The 26,825-nt window shown below is 36.4% G+C and overlaps 1 protein-coding gene across 1 annotated transcript in view; it reads left to right on the top strand.

The window, feature by feature from the left end:
- The window catches only part of UTRN (utrophin), a 498,335-nt gene that overhangs the window by 372,747 nt on the left and 98,763 nt on the right, over nt 1–26,825 (top strand). Inside the window, exons 53-56 of the mRNA XM_019653741.1 lie at nt 3,225–3,354; nt 17,666–17,934; nt 23,233–23,379; nt 25,753–25,831. Of these exons, the coding sequence (XP_019509286.1) occupies nt 3,225–3,354; nt 17,666–17,934; nt 23,233–23,379; nt 25,753–25,831 (625 nt within the window). The remainder of the gene's footprint in view (nt 1–3,224; nt 3,355–17,665; nt 17,935–23,232; nt 23,380–25,752; nt 25,832–26,825) is intronic.

Genomic DNA, 26,825 nt, shown 5'->3' with positions numbered 1-26,825 from the left:
CCCCCCTCACCCCCAGCCCCCTCTCCAGCCCTTCAGTGGCTTCCCACTGCCCATTCCGGGTAGAGTCGCAGGCGCTTAGGACACCATACATGGTCTTTGTGACCTGGATCTGCCCACCTCTTCAACTCAGCTGTTGCTGCTTTACATACACTAAATATTTTTAGTGCCCTGAGTGCACACGATGCCATACTCGCTTACTCTTCTGCTAGTGTTTAGTTTTCTCTGCTGGGGGTGCCCTTCTCTTCACCACGTCCACCCGGAAGCATTTCGGAGCCAGCTAAGCTCTGCTGGGTCCCAAGGCACTGACGTGGGGGCCTTGTTTACCACAGAAAAGGTCCTTGGCCTTGTGGAGATATTTTATCTGAGGAGAGACAGACAAAAAACAATAAACATGGTACTTAAATACCTACCTAGTATAGTACATTAGGGATGGGAAATGTAGTGGAAAGGTGGAATGCTACATTAAATAAGGTGGGTGCTTGAGCCTCATTGAGAGGGCTCCATGGGATGAGAAGTCTGCCATGTAAAGAGCTTTCCAGGCAGAGCCAGCTGCCAGCCAGTGAAATGATCCATTGTGAGACCATTCCTGTTAAATTGATAAAATTTTAGCCAAGGAAGTTGATAGGTCAATGTTCCCACTTTTCCTTCCTGTAGATAAATTACCTATCATCTATCTATCTGTCTGTCAGCCTGTCTGTCTATCTCTATCTCTGTCTCTCTCTATATCTCCGTCTGGATTTTTGAAATTCTAAAAATAGTTTCAAGAGAAATCTCCCTTTGCTATCCCCTGTCCCCAAACCCCTCCCCAGTGCACACTTTGAGGACTAAGCCAGAACTCCCAGTTAGAAATTACTGTACAGAAATTACTAAGTTGTTTGCATAATATTATCTTCTTTCTCCAGCATAAGACCTGGATTCACCCTCTGTGAAATATGTACCCCATAATCATGTTAGGTTTCCTGAGGACCAGTATTGCTTCTGCTCTCCCTTCTCTGTGTCACATTCCTTTATGTTCTGTCTTCTCTCAGTTTTTAAATTCCTTCCACATCATCATCCAATTGGTGCTTGCTGGGTTCTCTTTTGTGCCATGTCTCTAAACGCTGGCTGTGAATTCTTCATCCTCTTTGATAAGCCAGACTGACGAGGTGTTTTTCTAGCTCCTTCATCTTCTCCTTAGCAGCTTATTTTCAATAGGTGTATTCCTGAAACTTCCCTTTCAAAAAGAAGAAATCTAGCACAGCCCTTGCCCATCGTTGAAAAAATCTTTACTGCTCCCACATTTATTGGTCGGGTTTGGGCTTGAGGGATAAATACTCTTGACCATTCAAATTTTTAGAAACCGTCTGCTACATTACCTACTGTTTTATCTTTTAGGCAACATGCTTTCTCATATCATTATTTCAAATTTCTAGGTGGTTTTGAAAGTAAATACTAGGAGTATTTTCATTCGTCTGGAGCTTCTTGCTCTAACAGTAATCTTGTCAAAGAAAGAACTGACTCAACACCTATAAGTGTGTGTGTGTCTATGTGCGTACTTCTGAAAATGTATTTCCCCATTTTTCTGTCTTCTTTATTTCTGTATATCAGAAACTCTCAATGTCAGAAGACCATCTTGTTTTCCTGCAGTGTCATACCTTGGGACTTCTTCACAAGTTGAATTTCTTAAATAGACATGGTGGAGATTTTGTCGCTTTCCCCACCATCAGTTATTTCATGCTCATAGGTAATAATTGATCTGAGAATGTATTGCCTTGTGCTTGCTTCACGGTCAGTCTTTGATTATATAGATGCTAGGGAGGACACATAAATGTTATCTATAGATTTTAGAGACAGGTTTATTACATCTCATATCCTGCCCTTGATTACTACATGTAAATTGTGGGTTGGTGTATACTTTTATTCTTTTAGTTTAAATTTTTAATCAAAGTCGTAACTGTACACAATTTAAAAGTCAAAAATATTTACAGCGCTTATCACAAAAACCAGCATTGCGTCACTCCATCTCTGTCTACTCATCAGCCCTTCTCATGCCGCCCCGCCCCTCATGGTCTTTTTCAGCTTCATTACCAGTGTTGTCTTGTATTCAGCTCCAATTTTTTACATCGGATGAATATTTTGGTATTTCTAGATTTTTAATGTTTACTTTTTATTTACTGTGGAAGATGAGGGCTTAGCCTGGAAATACCTAATCATCCCAACATAGTTATTTCAAATGCTATTAAAAACAATAGTTATATTCAGAAGGAAAGACTTTATCGATTCTAAAATGCTACTAGAGTGTTATGTTCTAGAAAAAAAAAAAAGAATTTCATGATGTGTTTGTCGGGGAACTGCAATAAAAGCAAACTATTAGAACCAGTAGGTGTGTCTGTGCATAATTTAAGAGGATAACAGTATTAACAACATTTTGATATAGTTACTGCATTAGAAGAGCATATGAGAAAATCTTGATTTATCTTGCAGTAGTCACTGGCTGAGTTTTGTTGTTTTGAAATTCTAGTCAGTTAGAGTCTTAATCACCAAACATTTTATAGGAGCAGGGGTGGAAGTTAACCCTAGTTAATAGAACAAAAGTACGGAAGACAAACTGTTCTGAGAATCATTGATTTTCATGAAAAACCTCACAAGGGAAAAATGCTAATTGCCTCAGCATGAGAGATGGAAAATATTTTAAGATAATTGGAGACTGTCTTTTATGTGTTTTCTTTGGTTTAGTTTTGATTTCATGTACTTTAATTTGTTTCTCTCTTTTTTTTTTCTTAATATAGTCTAAAGAATGTAAAATACTTTTGAGGATCTCATTACTACTTGTGAAATTACCTCATCTGTACCATGGGATGTCATAGTTTTTGTCAGTCTTCTTAGAAAAAAGTGTCTTAGAACAGACTATTATATTTTAGCAATCTGACAGCAGTGATAACCCTAAAAGCACATTTTGTGTAAATGCAAATATACTGTAACAGTTTCCTTTAGGTGAATATTGTAAAGTGTCTTTTTTTTTTTTTTGCATATTTAAGTTCTACAAGAATCATCTTTTTGCTTTTAGTCATTTGTTTCATCATTCATAGGTGTAAAATTTACATTTTTTACTTCTAACCTCGGTTAAATGCTGGTTATTAGTCATCCTCTTGACAAGTGTGGTCAGAAGAGGTCTAATTTAAGATGTTCCATTCCTTGGTGAACACATGAGTTTACAAAGTCAATTTCTACTTTTCTTTGCAAAGGCGCTGAGACGTGAGTTAAAGGAGAAAGAGTATTCTGTCCTGAATGCTATAGACCAAGCTCGAGTTTTCCTGGCTGATCAGCCAATTGAGGCCCCTGAAGAACCAAGAAGAAACCTACAATCAAAAACAGGTGAGACTGGTTTCTTTAGTACACCATAAAAACACATGTGAGGAGAACAAACAACCAAAACCAAATAGGCAGTCTCCTTAGAGCATTTCAGGATCTGATAGTTCAAACTTTCCTCACAGTATTTCAGGATCTGATATTGAAATTTTTTTCCTAGAAATTAGAGTCAAATATGTTATTATTTAACAAATGTCTAAATTCTTAAAAATAAAATGACCGTATTATTAAAAAAGGAAATTACAGAATATTTGATTTCTTAAAAAGCATACTGGAACTAAAAATAATTTAAGAAATAGAAATTTACATAGTAAAGAATTGCAAGCAGAAGAATGGTATTTAAATATAATAGTAAATGTATAGCATATTTAAATATCTACAAGTATGAGGTAAGTTTGTATTAAAGTTCTGTTTTCTAAGATTAATTTTGAAACTAAGACACTAAAATGCCTTTTCTTTTATAAGCAGACAACAGAATTTATTTAATTTAAAAATAACAACCTATGCTATTTATGTACTTTGGCTTAAGATTGAAATGTAACTACCTTACTAGCAAATAGCAATAAATCACATAGTAAATTTAAGAGGTGAATTTTGGCATCAGCATTTATCTTTAGTCTGATTTTTGCATCATTGGCAGTAAAAGGATTCTGATGCATTTTTTAAAATAAACATGCCGTTCAAAATAGTTTTCAATCATTTACTTTACATAGTAAAAGCAGGCCTGGAAGACTGCCTCATGCTCTGTCCAGCAGTAATTCATGTTTTTACTTGTAAAGGAAGTGCAGTTGGAAAATGCTTTCTTTGACTGTAGCTGGAACTGGATCAGACGTTTGGACAGGTGGCCATTTTCCTATTCAGGCATTCTCAGGGTAGTTCTACTTCAGTCTGAATAAATTTCCCATCAAGGTCACGATTTTCTTGACCCCTTACACCCAGTTTCATGCTGTGGGACACACGCACAGCACTCGCACTATCCTTCCTAGCATTAGTTTTTATTTCCTGCTGGTGGGATCACTGTTTTTCCAGTCAGCCCACTGAGGACCTAAGTCACTGCTGAGTCTCCACCTTTCAACAAACCCCATAGTCTGCAAATCACGCATAATTGTTATTTCTAACTTTGAAGAATTATTTCTTCTGATTACTTTGTTATAGATAAGTCATACACACACACACAACATACACGAGTGCACGCCACACACACACACACACACACACACACACACAACATACATGAGTGCACGCCACACAAACACACACACACAAACAACATACACGAGTGCACGCCACACACACACAACATACACGAGTGCACGCCACACATACACATGCACACATAGTAGGTGCTTACTACACAGTTGAGCGAATGGATGCCTGAGCTGAGCACTTTTGAGTACGGTAGGAATGGATTTGACTCAGGGAAGAGGGCTGAGCACCCTGGGCAGGGCCATGAGAAGCTGTCAGGAGCAGAGCGGCTGTGTGTCGGGAACGTTGGTCAGCCAAGTGTGGGGGTCAGGTGCGTGTGCCTGAACAGGCCCTGGCAGTGAGGGCCTTGTACGTGCTGTCTGGTTGAGATTACAGAGGCCCTGGAAAGCTAAGAACATTCCTAGTTAATATAGCAAGAACGAAGGCGCCATTGTGATTGTATTTCTTTTAAGCTTGGAAGAAAAGAAGAAACAAGTTGAATTGTCTCACCTTAACCAATTTAAAGTGTACCTTAAATCTGCTTTCTCATCTCTATGTATCCCCAGTACTTTCCAGAGACTAGAGGACACGTTTTGATAATAAGCTACTTCGTAGAGGTCAAAAAAAGTGTTATTATATCACTAAAGCTTCACTGTGCTATAAATTTTCCTCCTCAATGGTCAGTCAGTTTAAGGGGTAAAACACACACACACACTGTATTTTGAATTCTTATCTTGCTGTTATATTCAGGATATTTCTAAGCCCCATTTTCACATGCTATCTTTGGGAAGCAAGGGGGAAAAAGTCATGTTAATTTAACTTTATGGGGTTTTTTGTTTGTTTCTTGCTGTTAAGATTAGCAATTTTCATACGTTTTCCTTTCCTGATGTTATTTTCTATAATGCTGCCTGATTTTACCTACTGTTAAAAGTAACTGAAAGAGAATTATCCATAATAGCCATTATACTTTCATTGTTGACCATGATTTCGGCATAAGCTGATATCAGAAATAGAGAGCATTTGAACATTCGTTATCTTGTGTGATGCTGCTGAAGTCCTCAGTGTTGGAGGGGATGGAGCAGGGAGAAATCATATCATGATTTAAAAATTCTATTTAATAAATGCTTATTTACTGAGTTTGTTATGTGTACTGTGCCTAAGGAGCCATGTCTTTACTTTTAAGTAACTATTCCAGAAAATACTTCTCTCCATGAGTTTTCTCTCTCAACGCCTTTCTCTCCCTGGCTCCTTTTTAAATGTTTTTCTATTATCAATTACAGTGTCATATGTGTATATACATATATATTTTTTCATGATAGCCTATGGAGTTTTATGTTATTACTGAGTAGCACAGGTATAAATTGTTGTCAGGCATTTGTTAATTGATCAATGCTATTAAAAACAAGCAAACTAATTATTTCAAGCAAATGATCGATTGCTGACAAAAATCTCATCAAGCATGTTTTGCTAGATATTTTGGTTTCCCCCTCAGTTTTATTGAGCTGTAATCGACATGTAACATTGTATAAGTTTAAGGTGTACAACAACATAACGATTTGATAAATGTATATATTATACATTTGTGATTACCACAATAGGTTCAGTTAACATCGATCACCTCACATAGTTACAAATATTTTTTTCTTGTGGTGAGAACTTCTATGATCTACTCTCTTAGCAAATATCAAGTATATGCGTTTTAAATATTTACAAGTCACTACTATATGACTTTCTTCCTTTAGGCCCTTACCATTTTTTGCTAGGACCCTTGCAGTACTTTATTAACTGGTATCTCTGTATCAGCATAGACACAACAATACATCTAAAACACATAACTTAGCAAATGCCAGTTCTTGGTTTACAAACCGCCAGTAGCCCCTGGCATAGAATCTGAGCTCCTTTATCTGGCATACACAGCGATTAGGCCTCAGCTTTCCTGGGTGGCAGCATCTCATGCCTCTCTGTGATCCAGGCTGGTCTCCATTCAACACCAAACTTCTCGTGATGTTCTGCAGGTAGTGGTCTGGCTTGCTTTCATCCTGTTGTCCGTCCTTGGTTTTCTGCCTGTGGGTCCCTCCTACCTGATTTCTAACTCCTTCCACGTTTGCCTGCCCAGCACCCACCCATCCTGTCCCCCTCAGACCAGGATTCTGTCTTCCTGGCCCTTGTCATGCCCAAGCTCTCCTCTGTGCCTCCTTGGCACCCTGTCATCTCTCTGACTGTTACCAGCATCTGTGTCTGGAGCTCCGCCCTCCCCTTGCTTAGTGATCTTTCTCATTTATTGAGAATCTCAAAGGGTGTGAAAAATGATCTGAGCAGCCATGATAGATGTTATATAGAAAACATAGTCAAAATCCAATGAGCTCACTGAAAAGCCTCTCTCTCAGAAGCACAGTGGGCCCTGTTGACCTTATTCAGCATGGGTTTGAACTGTACAGAGCCACTTACATACAGATTTTTTTCCATACATAGCGTAAATGTCTTTTCTCTTTCTTACGATTTTCTTAACATTTTCTTTCCCCTAGCTTGTTTTATTGTAAGACTACAGTATATAAGACATTTAACCTATAAAATACTGTTTATGTTATTGTTAAAGCTGCTGGTCAACAGTAGGCTATTCGTAGTTAAGTCATGGGGAATCAAAAGTTATACGCAGTTTTTGAATGCGTGGGTCAGCACCTCTAACCTCCGCGTTGTTCAAGGGTCAGCTATAATTTTTAATTGAACTAAAGTTATCTGAATAATTACAGAAATTTTTACAAAGTTCGGCACTTTGTCAATAGCCCCCTTATCTTGTTTGAGCAAAATGGAACTACTTAATTTTATTTAGTTGATATCATGTCACTATATCATTTTTTTTCTTTCAATGCCATTGAATTGTCATTGGATTTTAATCGTCTGGTTCATATGTGTTAAAAGTAGAGCAATAGAACAATAAATTTCTCATCATTTATATTGTTCTTTTACACTTTTCAAATCACTTTCAAGTTCTCCTATCTCAGTGATTGGGCAGACCCTGCAGTATGCCTTTTCAAAAAAAGTAAAATAAAACATACAAAATAAAAACACACAGGTCAAGAAAAGGCTGGTGCTGACCGAGGTCATCAGTTAATGTAGGGGACATCCAGACACAGAGCACTCACCTTCTATGGTGACCTCCCTCAGCCCCTGGTTTTTCGGTGGCTTTTAACTCATCCCTTCGTTTTTCTCTCTTCTCTCTCGCTGTCTGCTCATTGGCCATTGGCCTCCTAGCTCCTCGTTGACTTTCAGTGTCAAGAACCTCTTAACCCTGCACAGATGTTTCTTGGCGCCTCCCATGTTCTTCCAACCTCCTTTGAAGTTCTCAGTCCCAGATTTGAATTTCTTTGAAAACCACATCGGGGCTTAGTGATGGTAGATGAGCAAGACATCCCCGGGACTCAGCCACAGTTGGCCCTAGCCCATTCCTGCCCCCAAACCTCTTGAGGTAATCAGAGAATACATGTGTCTACTCACCTATTTATTATCTGTACTTCAGGTGAAGAGTTAAATTTGCACAGGGGAGTTAAAGCCTTACATCTATATCCCTCTCTCTACACCACATACACATGCAGACAGGTGCATAGACAGATGCAGATGTGGACACAGACACACATACACATACACACATTTTATGATTTGAGGTTATGGTTTCAATTACTAAATAAAACTGCTAACGTTTTAATAGGATATTTCACCGCTAAAAGTACTTAGAAAAGTATACAATTCATTGTATATGTGGATATAGTTAAACACTTCTCCTGTGTTCGGCTTTTGAGTTTAAGACAAAAAACAGATTGCATTGTTTTGCTCATAAATTTCTCCTTAACCTTCTTTAAAATTTACTTCAGTCCCGGAATTACTATTACTACAATTATTATGTTATTCCAGGCCGTCTGAACATTATTTCTTTTTTAGGCTGGTCTAGTTGATTAGTTTCTTTTGTTTCATTTACATGATCATCATAGAAAACAAAACAAAACAAAACCCCAGCTATTACTTTAGTGTGTTCATGCACTTATAGTGGAGTATGTTGTGCATAGTTATGTATATGTGTTTATTCATACACAACTTGATGTAGTTGTATATTATTGTATTTGTGATTAATGGTTAATAATAATCATCTTTTCCGATAAAAAATGTATATAGTTTATTGTATATATTTCTTCTTTGGTCTTTGACAGCTGGCTGTTTATATTTAGTATTAGTTAATATTTCAACTCAGGGTTTACTGTTTTAATTATTAAAGGTTTAATTATTAAATGTGCACAATATTTTAGAAAGCCAATTATTAGGACTATTTTTCTCCTATGTGAAATCTCATATATTTTATGGTATAGCAAAAGAGTCATAACTGGCATTTTTCAGTCCACTGTGTCAGTCCATTTTATGCCAGTATTTGCAAACTTGTGCAAATAAAATTTCGTGATCATTAAATGAGTAAAAATATGAAATTAACATGCAGCTTAGTAGAAGTTACTTTTATATTCTCAGTATGCCTTAAGGTTATGTTAAAAAGATGGCAATAATTATTTCCTTGCATCTCATAAAATGAGACCAAATTACATATAACCTAAGTAATGAGGCTAGTAAAACTAATGGGTGTTTTTTCACAGGGCATTTTTTGTTTCCCTAATAACAGCTTTATTAATTAGAACCCCATTCATGGTAAATGACGGACATCCAACTCCTATAATCATGTGCATGAGGGGAGTGGATTAGCCCCCATAACCAAATTACAGCAAGGGCAAGGACACAGTGGCCACAGCGACTGGAGCACCACCCAGAAGCCTTTGCTCCGTGTCTTCCTTCCTGCCTCTCTCTCTCCACAAGTGTTCATCTTCTTAGCTTTCCTATGACCATCTACCTCACACCCTCATACCTGGGAGGGGTAGCCCTTCTTCAGATTTAGCGCATTCCAGGAGAGGGCTCCGATTCACTCAGCTTGAGCAAGATGGAGCTCGGGGTCTGCTGGGATTGGCAGACCCCCTGTAGAAACACAATGTTAGATGGAGGAAGAATCAACACCCAGGGAGAAACGTTAGCAAACAGATGTTCACAAGCCAGCATTTATCAGGTGCTTATAGTGTGCCAGGGACTGTGCCAAGTACTCACATACCTTGTTTCCTTTAATTTTCATAGCAGCTCATTGCGGTGTGAATTCTCTTACTACTCATTTGACAGACAAGGAACCTGAGACTTTGAGAGGTTTGTAGGCATACTGTCTCTCATGTGATGGAGCTGAAACACCAACTCCGGCCTGTCACAAAACTGGCTACTCTTAACCACCGTGGTATACTATCTTAACTACCCCAATACTTATAAGTGTTTCGAGATATGCAGTGGAAATATGATCTTTTTTTTTCGTACTTTAAAATATATTTGGTGCAGTAATTAAATATGTTTATAACTCTTTGCTTTGCACTTTGCTGTTCTTTTTCTTTGCTGAGATATCAGGCTGCTTGATAGAATGACATACCAGGTCACTGACTTCTTAGCACTGAGGGAGAAGGTGTTTAGACAATATTAGACTTTGTCTTTTTAATTCTCGTATAAAAACTTGGAAGGTCAATAATTACTTTCAGGCCTATAGATCAACTCAATAATTTAATTAGCCTCTCAAGTCCAAATTAGATTAGTAAAGTCGTAATGCATGAAAAAGGGTAGAAAAATATGTTACTTTTTTTCCCAGTGTTCTTAACTATATAATAGCAGCAATGTGTTCCTTACCAATTTAAAGTTTGTAATATATGGGTGGAAGTAACGAATCTAGTCTTCGTTTAACTTCTCTAAAATACGCGTATAATGAGCCGGCTCAGAAAGTCCATTGATTGGGTAAAAATTTCAAAACCTTTTTGGCCTGCTAATGAATACCATAGTAGTAATGAAATCCGATTTATATAAACAAATCAACATTCTTGATGAAGACTTATATGATAACAAAGGTTAGTTTTATGGACACAACATTTTAAATTAATTGTTCACATCTGTTATATTCTCTAATCATTGTTATAGCCATCCATAAATCACATTGGCCTCATAAAAAGATGGTAATAATTTACATGTATGTATTTTCTTGTAATCATCATCTGGGATGTTACTTTCAGATTTCAACGTAAAGAATAGGAGGATACTAAACTCTTTTAATGTGGTGGTGTACTTATTTTGTTGTTTTTGTTCCTCTTGAAAGCTGGGATCCTCAAGAATGAATTAGAGGGTTTGCCATTTTTTACGGCATAATCCTAGCAAAGACATAAATTCTCTTCTTCTACTAAACTCCTCACTTGTTTGGGCAGTTTTTAAATCTGAGACATACCTAACTTCTTTTATAAGAGTGGCTAAGCTTGGGTAGAAAGCTCAGGACTTCTTTTGTAGCTTGATCAATCATTAGCTGCTATGTCCCCCAGGGAAGCAGCCTGCGGAGAGAGATGGGCCGCAGTGTGGCAAGAAATGGAAGACTTTTCATTTTAACCTAAGATTCCTGTCCTTCGATTCTTGAAGGAGAAATCGGGAGATTTTTTTTTTCCAAGTCAAAGATATTGTACAGAGGTCTATTCATTTATTTAACAAATACATATTGAATGCTGGCCACGTGTCAGGGGATAATCTAGGTACTGAAGACACAGCAGTGAACAAACATATTCTCACCCTTCTGGAACTTACCTTCCCAGCTTTTCTTCTTCCCTCTCAGTATTTCCTTCCTGCCCCCCAGTGTCCTGCCTGCTGTTTTCCAGCACAAATATCTTACTTGAATGAATTACAAAACTACCATGAGTGCGAGGAAATTCAGGGCATATTCAGGTACAGAAAATTGAAAGCTAGATCTCAGGTTGCTTAGCTAGGTCTGTTCCAGGCCCTCTCCGCTGTTCCTGTTCCTTACTGTAGAGTTTCCTTCTTCCTCTTCAGCTCAATGCCGGGTTATTGACTTTGGCCCACTTTATAGGAAGAGTCTAACACAAGTGTTCCGTCTCTAGTTCTATCTTCATTAACTTCTGGTTGGAAGTGCCATTTTTCTCCCTCCACAGTGTAATCTACATTCCTATTCCTTCTCCATACTCTCCCCCCTCACTCCTCTACCCCCGTTAATACCTTGCCTTTTGGTTTTGTGGAAGATACTCTTAACTTTGGAGTTTGCTTTTTCCCAACTGCATCTGTTCATGTTCACTGTTCTCCCCCTCCCCCGCCTTCATTAAAAGGATTTGAGAAGTCCCTTGGCAGCATGGATGGATCCGTGTCATCTTTATCATCTCCCTGCTGAAAGATTTAGGCTACACATTAGCTTGTTAATCTACTCTGAGTAGCCTCTTACTATCGTCATCTTTATCATTTATTAGATGAACATAATTAGAAACATTACAGTAATCAGCTAATGGCACTTGATGATGTACTTGTAATCAGGTTCATAATAAATTGTTGTCATCAGTCACCATACAGAATAGGCAATGGGCAGGGTCCTTTTGAACTCTGATCATTTCAAAGAGATTAAGTTGATTTTAATCATGCAATCAGAAGACATTTTCAGATGAACTTATTTCTCATTATTTTAATCAGAAGCATCATTTGGTCATGAAGAAGAAAGAGAGAGAGGAGCAGGAGAAATGGAGGGGCAGTGAAGAGAGAGATAGTGAGAGAGCAAGTTGAGTCTTTAGAGATACGGGACACATTGTTTTTTCCCTTGAATTCTTGTTGTCCAATCAACTTGGTTTGCTTATGTGAAAAGGTCTACAGATGTCTAAACCTCCCAGATTTAGCAATATAATAATAGAAGGAATGAAAGAAATTAACTTGTTTTAAGGCCCTACTGTGTGCCAGGCATATGCCAATTGGTTTATAGATATTAAGTGAGGTTCAAAGAGAAAAGAATTATATCTATGATTACATAATTAGTTAGTATTGGAACTGGCATATGATGTCCTAATCTTTCCTTGCTCCAAATTGTACAAGAAGTGAAGATGCTACTGTGAAGAATATTTTTCTATATTTTCATATGTATTTTTCTATATTTTTCTTAATAGTTCCTTTTCATCTCTTGATGAAATATAACAGTACGATGATATATACATGCAAAAAAAAGCAAATAGTACAAATAAGATATTTGGAATGACACTTGAAATGACTGTAAAACATTGCCTTTCACAGTAAAAGCCTTTTTATAAATGCTTTACGTGGGTGTGAGGAGGGGGAAAAATTAAGTAGAAAGATTTTTATTTAAAATTATGAAGTTGAGCTTTCTCAATAAAGACTAAAACTAAAAATTCCACTCAATCCAACTCAGTTCAGTAATTATATCTTGAGGACAACCAGTCTCTAGATTGAAATCTGCAAAACCAAGATGGAAAGAAGTAAAATATACATGAGGATTTACACTCTGAGAATAAAAAGTCGCGATGGAGACAATTGTCAGTACCATAATTGAGAAGAAAATACAAAAAAGGGGAAATCTTCATTAAAAATAACACTGGGCTGATTCTAATAGATTTCTGTCATTATTTCATGGAAGGTACATACTTCCTTTTTTTAAGTTAAAATAATATTTTTGTATAAGCACAAAGAGGGAGATTTTTTTTCCTCTACTGTTTACGATGTCTTATGGCGGCTTTGCCTTTCTTATATAATTGAGTTTTAGAAGTAAAAGAGGTCCTAGGTGTAAAATGTTTCCCCAGCATGAGAAAATAGGGCTCTGCTTGGTACAGCTGGGAAGAGCAGGTCAGGCAGCTTGCTTCAGAGCAAAGGGCAAGGTGGGCGCAGGACTGATGACAAATTGTAGTCTCTGCTCCTGGTCCAGCCAGGTTGGTTTTCTACCTGTATTCCTGTGAGCCGTATTGCAGTCTTTCACCCCGCGATATAAAAGAAAACATGGTGTAAATACTGTGCAACTAATTTTCATATTTGAAGAATAAAGATAATTGGACAATAGAGAAAACTTCAGGATTGATCATTCCTTTCTGCTGCTGCTGCTGTCTTGCCTTCCTTCTTCCTAAAAGATAGTTATCTATTCTTTCTTAAATCTCTTTGTAACACAATAAAGAAACTGCTATTTTAAATTACATAAATATAAAATATATATAATAATATTTACAGTATATTATATCAAGTCTATAATATAAGACTATAAATACAGAAATTAAATGTAATGCCACCCTCAGTATTTGGCCAGTTAAATGGAAAGGCCGGAAGGGAGGAGAATTGCAGAATGATTGAAGAATTGAGAGTGAAACAGTTCTCCCCCACAGACACATGCACTATAAGGAGTAGGAGAGTGATACAGGGAAAGCATTTCTGGTCTGAGAATTGTCAGTAAATTTTATTTGCTTTTATCCTGCCATTTCCTCTGTGTCTTCCATTAGCCTCTATTACTGCCTTTTCGAATGCAAATGAATTACACTCTTCTCACTGAGTTCATCTGCTCTCTTGTCTTCAGTTTTAGTGGCTCTGCTCTGCATGGAAATGACACAAGTCACTTGTGTGGCAATACTCTATTGAGTGTCAGCTGGAGTGACCAGAGAAATCAATTTATAAGCCAGTGGGCTGGTAGTGCTGTCCTGGCAACACATTACAATCACCTGAGGAGCTTCTAAAATATATCCATGCAGCCCTTTCACCCTTGACCAACTAAATTAGAATATTCTAATATTTGGGGGTAGGGCCCCTGGGGATACGCATTTAAAAAACAAACAAAAATAAACCAACTCTCAGGTGGTTTCTAGTAAGTCACCAGAATTCAGAACCACTGGTGGAGAAGATTCTCCACCCTTGCATGAGGGCCTTAGAATTCACCACAAAATATCTTTTCACAAAATTTGAAGCAAGCTTTGTTCTTTGATTTTCAAATCACGAGAGGATTTTTAAATGTAATTATTTCCATCCTTTCTGCTTTTTTTCTGTTTTATTTTGTTTTTCTAGTTTCTTACTCCCAATTGTCATAAGTTGATAATTCACATGTTGCTTCTTATTACCCGTTTCACAAACGTTCTGGAAAGTTTTTGTTCGGTTATGTACCTCACTCTGTTCTGGGTTTAAAGTATGCATTAAACTGAGATTGTTGCTGCAATAGGAGGCACTTTTATTCTGACTCTGTGATTAGTTAATATGTTTCCTTTCTGGTAAACAGATGGTGAATTGAACATAGAGGTTTTTTTTTTCTGAGTAGCTGTTTGAGTGGGGATTATATAATAAATACTACAAAAGGACTTCTCAATCAAAAGATTTTACATTAAGAGAAGACAAAGTCACAGCCAGTGTCGGGTATTTTGTCATAGGACAAAGAAACTGTGTGTTTCCCTGCCAGGTTATTCAGTGACTCAGAAACAATTTTTACTTTATCCAAGGAAAATCATCATAATTAAGTTGTCTGTTTGGAAATTGGTACTGTACTTTTTTTTTTAATAAAAGAAAATATATCTTTGAAAAATATATCTTTGAAAAAGTCCAAGTGACTTATTAACAAACACAGGTGTTGCCATTCTAAAAATAATCAACTCCTTTTCTTATCAGGCTATTTTTTATTATTTTTAAAAAATTTATTGGGGAACAATGTGTTTTTTCAGGTTTTAAAAAATTTGTTGGGGAACAATGTGTTTTTCCCAGAACTCATCAGCTCCAAGTTAAGTTGTTGTCCTTCAGTCTTAGTTGTGGAGGGTGCAGCTCAGCCCTAAGTCCAATCCCCGTTTTTTTTTGGTTTTTGGTTTTTTTTCCAATTTAGTTACGGGGGTAGGGGGGTGGGGGGAATGGCGGCGCAACCCACCATCCCATGTGGGAGTTGAACCAGCAACCTTGTTGTTAAGAACATACACTCTAACCAACTGAGCCATCTGACCGCCCTTGATCAGGCTACCATATTTCCCCATGTATAAGATGCACCCTTTTTCAAAAAATTTGGGATCTAAAACCTGGGTGCATCTTATACAGTGGTTGTAGATTTTTTTACTTGCATTTCCCACAAGTGATGAGGAGTTGTATGAATTTTGTGATGAAGAAAACTTGAGTTCAATAACTTCATGTGATACATTTTTTTCAAATTTCAGGCCCCAAAATTAAGGTGCATCTTATACATGGGGAAATATGGCATTTAAGAATTATTTTTTCCATCTCACACATAATTTATATTCATATAAAATAAATTATATATAAGTATTATATATTATCATTTCTAAATATCCTGAATATGTAAGGATTTAAATTAGGTTTGCCTGATGACGTACCTTTTCTCACCAAGTTTTTTCTCAGGAACCTTGGAATTCTGTAAAGTTGCATGTTTGAGGACTTTTCTCCAAGTTGCATGATTCTTCCCCTGACTCTTGTACTGCACTATATCCCAGCTTTAGCATTCCTTGAAGCTGGGTCTCTAATTCGCTTATTTTCCATATTTATGTTTTGTTGGTACATTATTCTGTTCACCTATCCTGACACTTTTTCTTCTTGTCATCAACTCAGTTGCTGAGGGATTGTTCAAGTCTCTCTATAGCCTCACGGCACTTCAGTCGTGCCACTCGGAGTTCTGTGGTTACTGAATTTTCATACTCTATTTGGTTCCCCTGAATTTTCATACTCTATTTGGTTCCCCTGAATTTTCATACTCTATTTGGTTCCCAGATATATATATATGCTTTGAAGTCTGCATATTGATGTCTGGATATTTAGATTGGTAAAAATATGTTTTCTGTCCCCTTGAACTTGAATTTTAATTAATATTTAAATAAAGACAGGCAGACCAATTTATGTTGAGTATGAAAGTTATAGTTTAGAAGAGATTGTTTCAGTTCATCTCACTAGAAACGTCATCTTACCCGGAAGTGCATCTTACCAGGAAGTTCATCATACCAGGAAGTTCGATGAACTCAAGTTCATTTTCCGATGATTTGGAATATTTTGAGGTGAAGTGGATGTTGCTGATGTGACTGATACTAAAAAATAGGATGCTATCACAAAGATGCTATCACAAAAAATAGGATGCTATCACATGCATTCCTATCTTAACTTGATCGACAGCATACCTTGATAGTATGTTTCTGACCTGTGTCTCTGTTTCCAGTAGAAGAGCAGGACAGCCATCAAACCAACTAGTTACGAAAGAATGCATCCTCGGGTGTTGAGGGTAGTGAGGCCCTGAAGGGTTTAGGTGGTGATGTCTGACCTGCTTTGATAGTGTCTGCTTTGTGCCCATCGAATTCCTCTGCTCGTGTCTTGTTGGCTTCTCATCACTGTTTCTGACCCTTGGCTTGGAACTTGACTTCCATTTCTGTCTGTATCGTTTGCTTATCTTCTAGACTCTTAGTCCTTCTTCCTGCCCCTTACCTGAGGCAGGACCTTGAATTATGCCTGCCCTTACCTGTCTGAACATGTAACTGTACTTAAGGCATTCTGGAAACCCTCTTGCTCTAATAAATACTTAGGATGGTCATTGAAATCTTGCTGCCTTTCTCTTGAAATGTTTGTGATGTGCTACTCATTCTAGACTACAGAAAATGCCCTGTATTAAAGATGAATTGCCAAATAGACTCAGCAATGATGAAGTATCTAAGATGCGTTATTTGTCTTCAGTTACTTTTTTTTTTTGGTTAGGAACACATAAATTAATCTTATTTTCTCAGTTTTTCTTCATATCCTAAAGCCCTTTCTCCCTTAATTATATTTCCCATTTCTCTTGAAGACAATGAAATGAAAAACTATCTTTGGATTTAACATAACTAAATTTATGTTAAAGAAAAATTGTTTTATTCCTTGACTTATATTGTGACATTTCAAGGTTTGCAAATACATTAAAATTCAAAAGTCACCAGAACCACTGGGCCGCTTATTGCTCTGAGTAACTATTTTCTTCTTTTGACAAATAATGGGGGATTAGTGGAGGAAGTATGGACAAATTTTTTTCTTCCCCTGTTTAGTGTAATTCTGTCTTCGTGTACCCTGGTAACAACCTTTTTTTTATTATTATTAAAGATTATTGGGGTGACAGTGGTTAGTAAAGTTACATAGATTTCAAGTGTACAATTCTATAATGCATCATCTATATAACACATGGTAACAACCTTTTGAAAGGTGGTCTTCACACTTGGCTATAAAGGATATAGAGTTGATCAGGTTTCCAACCATTGTTTTTTGTTTTTAATCACAGAATTGACTCCTGAGGAGAGAGCCCAAAAGATTGCCAAAGCCATGCGCAAACAGTCTTCTGAAGTTAAGGAGAAGTGGGAAAGTCTAAATTCTGTTACTAGTAATTGGCAAAAGCAAGTGGACAAGGCGTTGGAGAAACTCCGAGACCTGCAAGGAGCTATGGACGACCTGGATGCTGACATGAAGGAGGCAGAGGCTGTGCGGAATGGCTGGAAGCCCGTGGGCGACTTACTCATAGACTCTCTGCAGGATCACATTGAAAAAACCATGGTCAGCACCACTGCCTCAGATAAAGGCTTTTAAGAAATATTTTATTGTTAATAGAACACAAGTAAAGAGAGCTACATATATAAATTGTTATAAAGGATTGTTATAAGGCCAACACCATTAAAGCTCCTACCAAAATCAGGATATACAACATTTCCAGTCACAACAGATGTTTTCCATATGCCCCCCACTATCAAAACCCATTACCCCTCAAATAACAACTCATGTGACTTTTACAATAATTTACTTTCATTTTTTTTTGTAAAAATTTTTCACTTACCTGTGCATCCCTTAAACACTTGGTTAAAATTTGTTTTTAAGTCCCTTTTAATATCCAGATTTCCCCTCTCTCGCTTTTATTTTTTTTCAGTGCATATGTTAAGGAAACAATGGATTGTTTGTTTTATAGTGTTTTACAGCTTGGATTTTGCAGAATAGCATCCACATGGAGGAGTCTGGCAAGTTCCTCTCTACGCTGCATTTCCTGTAAATTGGTAGTTGGATTTAGAGTTTTAATCAAAAGCATACTACTATTTTACTGGGGATTTGTATCTATATATTTTATCTCATCGTCTGAGTATATTAACAAAGGGTTCATTTAGCTATAAATTCTGTTAGTGTTCAGGAATTGCCCAAAGTTAAGGATGTTAGACCTACCTTCTAGACCCCCTTTGGTTCCCGTATTCCAGAACATATCCAGAAAAAAAAAGTTAATGGAATTTGGGCAATAAGAGATGCAAATAACAGCTTTAACAGGTAGTGGGGTTTATAATAGCATAGTAAACTATGTACTAGGTAGTCATCAATCAAATCTAAAAATAAACCAGTGAAAACATCAGCAGGTGTTAGATTGACAATAGCTATCATGAATGGGATTTTTATTGCAAAAGATGTACCTGTTTTGTGCACTGATATTGGATAACACTCTCCCTTGGTATTAATATGTCTGCATATGGCTGATGGGAAGAGAAGCAAGGCCTAGGAAATTAATTGAATACATAGGCAAATTACATGAGGAAATACATGTATGTGTAGACATAGGAATAATATAATAGCTAGCATTTATTGAGGCTTACTGTGTACCAAGAACTGTTCTTAGCTAGTTTACGTGGATATCTCTTTTAATCCTCACACTAACCTAAGAAGATAGGTATTATTATTGTGCCCATTTTACAAATGATGAAACTAAAGACATTGCCCAAGCCCACACAGCTAGTAAGTGGTAGAGATTTTAGGATTTCTTTCAACTCTTTTCTTTCATCACAGAGACCTCATTCATCATAATGTTATTAAGCACAATTTTAATTAACTATTAGAATTCAAAGGTTTAAAAGTTACATATTAAATTATAGACTTAAAAAATATTATTACTAAAAAAGTGTTCGTACCTGCCGTCTTTCATTTTAAATATATACATAAGTTTTCAGCTACCCTGTGAATTAACTAGTTTTCTTCCTACAACTCTCGTATTCTAAAAACCATCTCCATGGATGGATCTGAGTTTAAAATAACCAATAGAAAATAAAGCTACTTTGGAAGTTACATACTTCTTATATTTTAAAATATGGTTTTAAACACAGATCTTTAAGTCAGTGGTTTATAAGAAGTATGTTCTTTTGAACTGCAAAATGCCTTATGGTCTTGGCAAGAGTTTATCCATTTGAATTCGAAAGTGTCCACTTTTAATACAGGATGATCAGGATAGATAAAAACTGAAAAGTTGTATCTGGGGTTATTAAAAGCCAAAAAGTTTTAGACTTGTTAATCCCACTTGATTAAGGAAATTATCCACCTTTGCATCTCACTCCTTTTGTTCAAATCTCTGCTAAAGTGGAAAGCTAGGAAAAGTACAATTAACATTTAAGAGAAAGGAATAAGCTGTGAATTAAAATATTTTTAGCATCTTGTTAGGAAAAAAGACAATAAAAGCCCAAATTTCATTAAACCAAATAAAATGGACTCAAACTCTGGGGTGTGTTACACGTGTTCTAAAGTATACCCCAAGTCCCATGGGAGCTCTAGGCAGATGAAAATAAGCACTGATGATTGCTAAATATTATTAAATGTGCCAAAGCAACTGGGAAACAAAATCTTTGGGGTCATCCAATAATTGTAACTGCCCCAAATTATCCTCAGTGATTCTTATTTGCAGAGTACACGCCTCCTGACAGGAGATAGGTTTGGGATTTATATCTGCCACCAGGCTGCCCGTCAGCGCCTTTAACACTAACAGATGTTTCTGTTTTTGCAGCAGGGAAGACTGCGTAGACTTTTATTCCTCTATAGGAACGTGCAGCCAAAACATGATAAATTGCTTCTTTCTACTAGAACACATGGAAGATCCGAAATCATTTTAAAACTTGCTTTATTTCAAGTCCCTTAGTTCGGAAGCTCTTAAAAATCCAAAGATAAACTTTCTTAATAGATTTCTTGTTGCCATAAAACATGTGACCACACAAACAAAAACAAAACCTACAGATCTTGTTTGTTAAAGATCTTTTAAAGTTTTCATGTGTGGCTTGTAAGAGAAAAACATTAATTTTATAGAGGAAAAGTTAAAGCTCCTTTATTACTCTGGAAGATTTTAAAAATCTGTCTTATAGTTCAGTGGAATTAAAGATTTTTTTTCAAGTTTTGAAAGAAAACTGGTTATTTAAGAGCATATAAATCTGAAAACATTTTCTAGCACCTCATTTTTTAATCTTGAATACCTCCATTTTGGTATTTCACAAAGACATTGATTTTAAAAGTTGATTAAAATTCTCAAGTCCTCCAAGGTACTCAAGGAGAAAATATTAATGGATAATATTAAAATCATAGCTGAAGAAACCTTGAAAGATTTGAGTTCTGTAATTATTCTCAAACTGAATTTTAAGGAGGTCAGGTCTCTCCCAAGTCCGGGCTGAAAAATTCTCTTTCCCCACCCGAACTCCCACTTTTCTATGTCCTATACTTCTATTTCAATTATTAATTTGTTAGACCTATGTTATGTTAACAAAATGTCTTCGTTACGTGTATAACTGCTTTTCTCATTGAACTATGCTGGTGCATCTGTGTGTGTGTGCACTTTCTGTCATGCCCTAAAGACCAACATCTGCAAGCCATGGAGAAAGAATATCGCACCTCTGAATTCCTTCTCTTTTCCATTTTGCAGCAATTCACATGTCTGTGTGGGCTTGCCTTCTTCTTCCGGATTTTGAAATGTTGAAGTCTTTAGAATTCTGGTGGTATTTCCTTTTGTACGTTGACTTTCATGCTCACTGTTTCAAATGTCATTGATACACTGCTACCTCCAAAGTCTGTATTTTTCACTCTCATTCTGGTTCCAGAGCTGTCCCTTCTGACTCTCCACCTTGAACTTCTTCATGTGGCTTTTGGGCATATTCCAGTATTTTGAAATACTGAAACATATTCTCTGACTTACCTAGAATTAATTTCCTTTAAAATATAAAGTTATAGTCTTAATATTCTGTTGATGTTTATCAACCATAATGATTATTTTTAGCCTATAGATGTTATATAAGGAGGCGTTATATAGGGTAATTAGAAATATTTTGGAAGAGAGAAGGCAGGAGCGAAGTGGTTAAAGGGTTGTTTTTTTTTTTGTTTTTTTTTGTTACTCATAAGGAGAAAGCCAAATTAATACTTGTAGTGTTTTAATAAAACCTTATGGTCTTTAAAACACTTATATATATATATATATATATATATATATATATATATATATATATATATATATATATATATTTATATATATATATATAATTTCACTAACTGAACTTAGAGAGGTGACCGTGGAGAAGAAGGGCTCACAAGCATATGCCTAGTCCCTTAAGGGGTGGGGATTATAGAAATGCTAAAACCTGAGGGCTGATGCTAGCACTATGTTCACAGCGCCTAATACAAATAAGGTAAGTTTGGTACACGGTTGACTCGAATTTTGAGATGTACCAAAGAAATAAAAAATACAGTTCTTTTTATTTTAGAACCCAATTCTGTTCCCAATTCCATATTGGCTTAATCTTGCCTCAAATATCATTGTTGTGGGCCTTTTTCAATAGAAGGAAATTCTGCCCTCTTGTATTGCAAACTTTGCATGGAATACTGCATGCAAGGTGTCTGTTTTCAAGAAGCTTCTTTTCTACGTGGGGGACTTTAAGAATATGGATGTTATATCACCAAATACTAAGAGCTTTGATAAGGAATGATATTTGAAATATATAACAACTGGTTTGTATGGCCCCAAACGATTAGAATGGTCTCCACTATAGAATCCAATTTGTGTGTCCAGACGAGTGCTGACTGGAAGTCCTGGCTGGGTTGGAGAAGGCAGAGAGAATGCTGGGAAGCACATGGGAGGGGCCTGTAGGTAAAACCGGTGAGAGAAAGGCCTCAGGGAAATCATTTCTGAAATGAGATGGATGGGTAGGGCAACTGTCTTGAGTCTTTTAAAGGATCAGTGGGATCTAGGGAGAGACTTTGTTAGAAAAAGAGAACATGAACTTAGAGGCAGGTAGAATTATGTGCAGAACAGAGAAAGCTTAGTGTTTTCATTACTCTGTTTGCTCTCACAGGACATAGTAATGTTATTGGCTCCCAATTTTTTTTTTCTCTTCCCTTTTCACATACACTCCCCGCCAAATCTCTGTACTGTGCCCACATGTGGCATTTGTCAGTTCTAAGTTTCATTCACCTCTTTTCTTATACACTCCACTCCTCCTGCCCCCCCCTCTGACCACAGACAGTCATCACAGATGTTTTTGAAAAGGATAGACCTTATCTCTAGAGTATTTAGTAGGCATAGGTTTTGTGGTTAGGAACGTTGTTTTTACTGAGCACTTTCTAACTTAATTCTAAATGGAAGCTTGTTCAAATCGAATTGTCGCATCTGGTGAAAAAATACTAAGATAGCCATGTTAAAAAAGGAAAAAGAAGGAAGATGTGAAAGAAAATTAAAGATAGAATCAAGACTAGAAATTAGTAAAGTAGATAATAATGGCAAACATTTTCCAGACAAAATTGCGTATAATGAAACATGTGAAGGAAATACATCATCATTTAAACGAGTTTGCATTATAATTTTTCTCCTCACACCCCTTTTTAGTTCGTCTGAGTTATAAAGGATTACTCTTTAGCTGGTGGTCTTGGTTACAGAAGACTTGAATTGAGTCAGCTTTTGTTGAGTGAGCAACTGTAGTTGGCCTCTAAGCTGATCTTGCCATTTTCTCTGAAGGAAAGTTCAAAATACTACCTTTGGTTGTGTTCTTCTTTGATGACATCATTTTTATCCTTTTCTTCTAGGCATTTAGAGAAGAAATTGCACCAATCAACTTAAAAGTTAAAACAGTGAATGATTTATCAAGTCAGCTGTCTCCACTTGACCTGCACCCGTCTCTAAAGATGTCTCGCCAGCTAGATGACCTTAACATGCGATGGAAGCTTTTGCAGGTATCAGCACATTCCTCTCCATAGTCCAGGCTTACTCCTTGGTGGGCCTTTAAACCTTACCTCACTATCCTACCATGTACCATCATTTTTTCTTTCTTTATTGGTTGTATTTGATAATGGATTCATAGCATCTGACATCAACGGTCTTTCAGTATCTTGAACCCAAAGGCTTCCTTTATTTATAAGTTTTAATGTAATTTTCTTTTTATACTATTTATATGATATTTGTAGAAAACTGCAAAAGGTCACATAAATCATAGTAATTGAAACCTGTGGTAGGTCACAGAAAGATTTTTCCCATAATGGCTGGTAAAGGAGTCATTTTTCTTACTTTAATCATATATTTTTTATTTCTTTTGAAAAGCTAAGAGAGCCTCTATTCTTCTTCCAAATGCTTGTTATTTAGGTATCTCGCTCATTTTTTCCAGCTAGCACATTTATACTGTTGTACCACAATGCCTTTACTTTTAGCCCTGAGGTCTTAGCTGCCCTAATGCACATGTTTTAATGACTAGATCGCACTTACTTGTCCCAGATTTAATAGAACCAAACCAAGAAGAACCCTCTCAAGTATAACTAGAGATCAGCATTTGCAAGCCACTACCCACACCAGTCAAGACTGGGCCAGCGTTTGGCCCAGTCTTTATGAAGCTTTATTACTTTCAATGGCCAGTTCCTAAGAGTCATAATAATCATGTTCTTCCTCTGAAAACTAGCAGGGTAGTTTTAGTGAAAGATTGAGAAAATAATTCTTACTAATTTCACTCTATATTTGGGGCCTAAATGTGATATTTAATAAGATTAACACGCAATTTTGAGGTGGTCCACACAAGCATTTTATTTTAAAGATATAGATTTCCTGAAGTAATTCAAACACTGAAACACCCCATGGTTCGTATTTTCTTTGTAAGATTGAAAAGGCAAGAAATGAGTTGTATAGTATCAGACAGTCTTGTCTGTCTTTGAAAAGAGTGTTAATAACTGGGATTAGTAAAGCAGGATATGTGAAACGCATACATGCTGATCTAGGGACTGGAGCATGGAAGTGTCTTGACCTAAACTCTTTTTTTCTTCTGCTTTCTGTCTCTAATTCATCATCTTCATATAGGATTCCTGTGGTCCATCTTGATTTCTTTCCCATTTTGCTTCTGTTACCACCGTCTCCAAAGATGAGAAGCCAGGGAATACGTTATGCTTGAAAGAGGATATGTACCCTGTCATCCTTATCTCTGAGCCTCCTAACTGCTAGAGCTCAGTGTTAGTTGCTGGTTGAATAAGAGAGGGGAAATCCATGCTGGCAGACAGCATTGTTATATTTCTTTAAAGAATTAGCATCTTCTTTTCTCCTCCTGAATGTAAAGTGTGGCATTTGAATGCTGTTTGGCCTTAATGAAAGAAAAGTACTTGCTAATACAATTTAAATAGCTAATCAGGAGAAATTAGAGCTGTCCAGTGAGCCAGAGATACACCCGTTTCATTTAAAGGGAGCTGAAAATAAATTGGCAATCTAAGTGGAACAGCTGACTAGCATTAATAGAAGACCAGGAAAAAGGGCATGGAAATAGCAATAGGCTGTATGCAATTGTTATTGATTGGCAGTTAGTTTCTCAGTATACCAACTCTTTGCATGTTCATAATAGAGACAGCTAACAATACAATGTGTGTAAACAAATTTTATAGAGTATATTAACCTGCTGTACCCCCCAATCAAGTGCTTGGACACAAAATTGGTGGAAAATAAGAAGATATCCCATAATCATATGTATCCTATATCTCTATCTGTCTATCATCTAATTCTGTCATTTGTCTTGCTATCGATTTATTTATTTTTCTCCCTTTGAGTATTTTAGACTTCTTTCTCATTTGTTCCCTGTGGCACTTATTTTTGCCACCCTTCTTATGAGAGAGAGATGCATAGCCACTGACCCCATTGCCACATCTTGACTTTAGATGCTTCAGGCCTGTACTGCTTTTGAGGCAATGCAGACTAAAGGCTCTGGCATCAAATGAACTGGGTATGGATACTAGCATTGCCACATACCAACTTTATGTCCCGGACACCTCTTTATGTCTCAATGTCTTCCTCTGGAAAATGGTGATAGTAATAAATAATGCTTACCCAGTATGGTTATTGTGAGGATTAAAAGAGTTAGTTCGTATAAATAGCTTAGAAGAGTGCCCGGCACTATTTGCTGTTACTTGGTGCCAGAGGGGTCTGTTTTCATACCAGTGTTTTGATTCCAGAGATACAGAAGGAGTCTGTACATGCAATCATGTCTTGGGCAGTAGCATCATTTATTATAATACTTAAATCAAGGATATGATGAAAGCCATTGTTTTGAAGTCAAATTATTTCTTGCGTGTCATGTGCAGGTTTCTGTGGACGATCGCCTTAAACAGCTTCAGGAAGCCCATAGAGATTTCGGACCATCCTCTCAGCATTTTCTGTCTAGTAAGTACTAATGAACTTGACTGATCTCATTAATCAAACGAATCACCATACTGTTTTACTCAAAAAGTAAATATAAATATATTTAATATAAATATATTTTGCTATAAATATATTTATTTATATTAGATAAATATATGAAAGGTGGTATTAACATTAATAACTATTGTTTATTGGTTATTATTTGTAGTAACCTGGTCATATCTGATAAGTTTTTGAAGTATGAGCAAAAGTCATTGGGATGGTTTTTCACTTGAACCATCTGTTGTAACTAATATAAATAATATCATATAATAATTGCTATTTCATTTGCAAATGTTCTCAATGTTTTCACAATAAATACATCATTTTTCTATTTTAAGATTTTAAATGAATTTTTCTACTTAAAATGTGCTTATTAGTTTAAAATGCACCTGCACATTTAAAAGTAAAACTTCACTCCCCACAAATCTTTAAATGAGAAGATTTTGGTTTATTAGGATCACTGTAATCATATTTAGCTTTCCTTCTGGTCAAGTATTACAGATTTAGGCAAACCACATATGTAGATTTTTATGTAATATTCTCCAGCTGAATTTTTTTAAATTTTATTTTATGGGCTGTTCATGAGATCTTGAATAAGTAATTGGAACTCCTACTTTATTTCTCATTCATTGCTGAGGAGACTAAAGGATGGAGGATTCAGTGTCACCCAGATTGAGGTTAAAATATTAATTCTGCTTTTTATGGGAACTGTGATTCCTGAAAGTTCATTTCTTTATCTTAAAAATATTATAATAATGCCTGTTTCCTTTGATTGGAAAATTCAATGAGAGGACATATCAAGTTACATAAAGGCACCTAACACAGTTCTTGGTACAGATGCTTTCACTCAGCGTCAATTCCTTTCCTTTTATTTTTTCTGACTAACATATGTAACAAAAACAGCTTGTTTAATTCAATTTAAGTGATGGTATAAAACTTAAGGCAAAGCTTATGATAACTTCTTTGCATCTCT

Source organism: Hipposideros armiger, unplaced genomic scaffold (genome assembly GCF_001890085.2).
Source record: "Hipposideros armiger isolate ML-2016 unplaced genomic scaffold, ASM189008v1 scaffold_206, whole genome shotgun sequence".
Lineage (NCBI taxonomy): Eukaryota > Metazoa > Chordata > Mammalia > Chiroptera > Hipposideridae > Hipposideros > Hipposideros armiger.
This window is presented reverse-complemented; position numbering and strand designations above follow the sequence as displayed.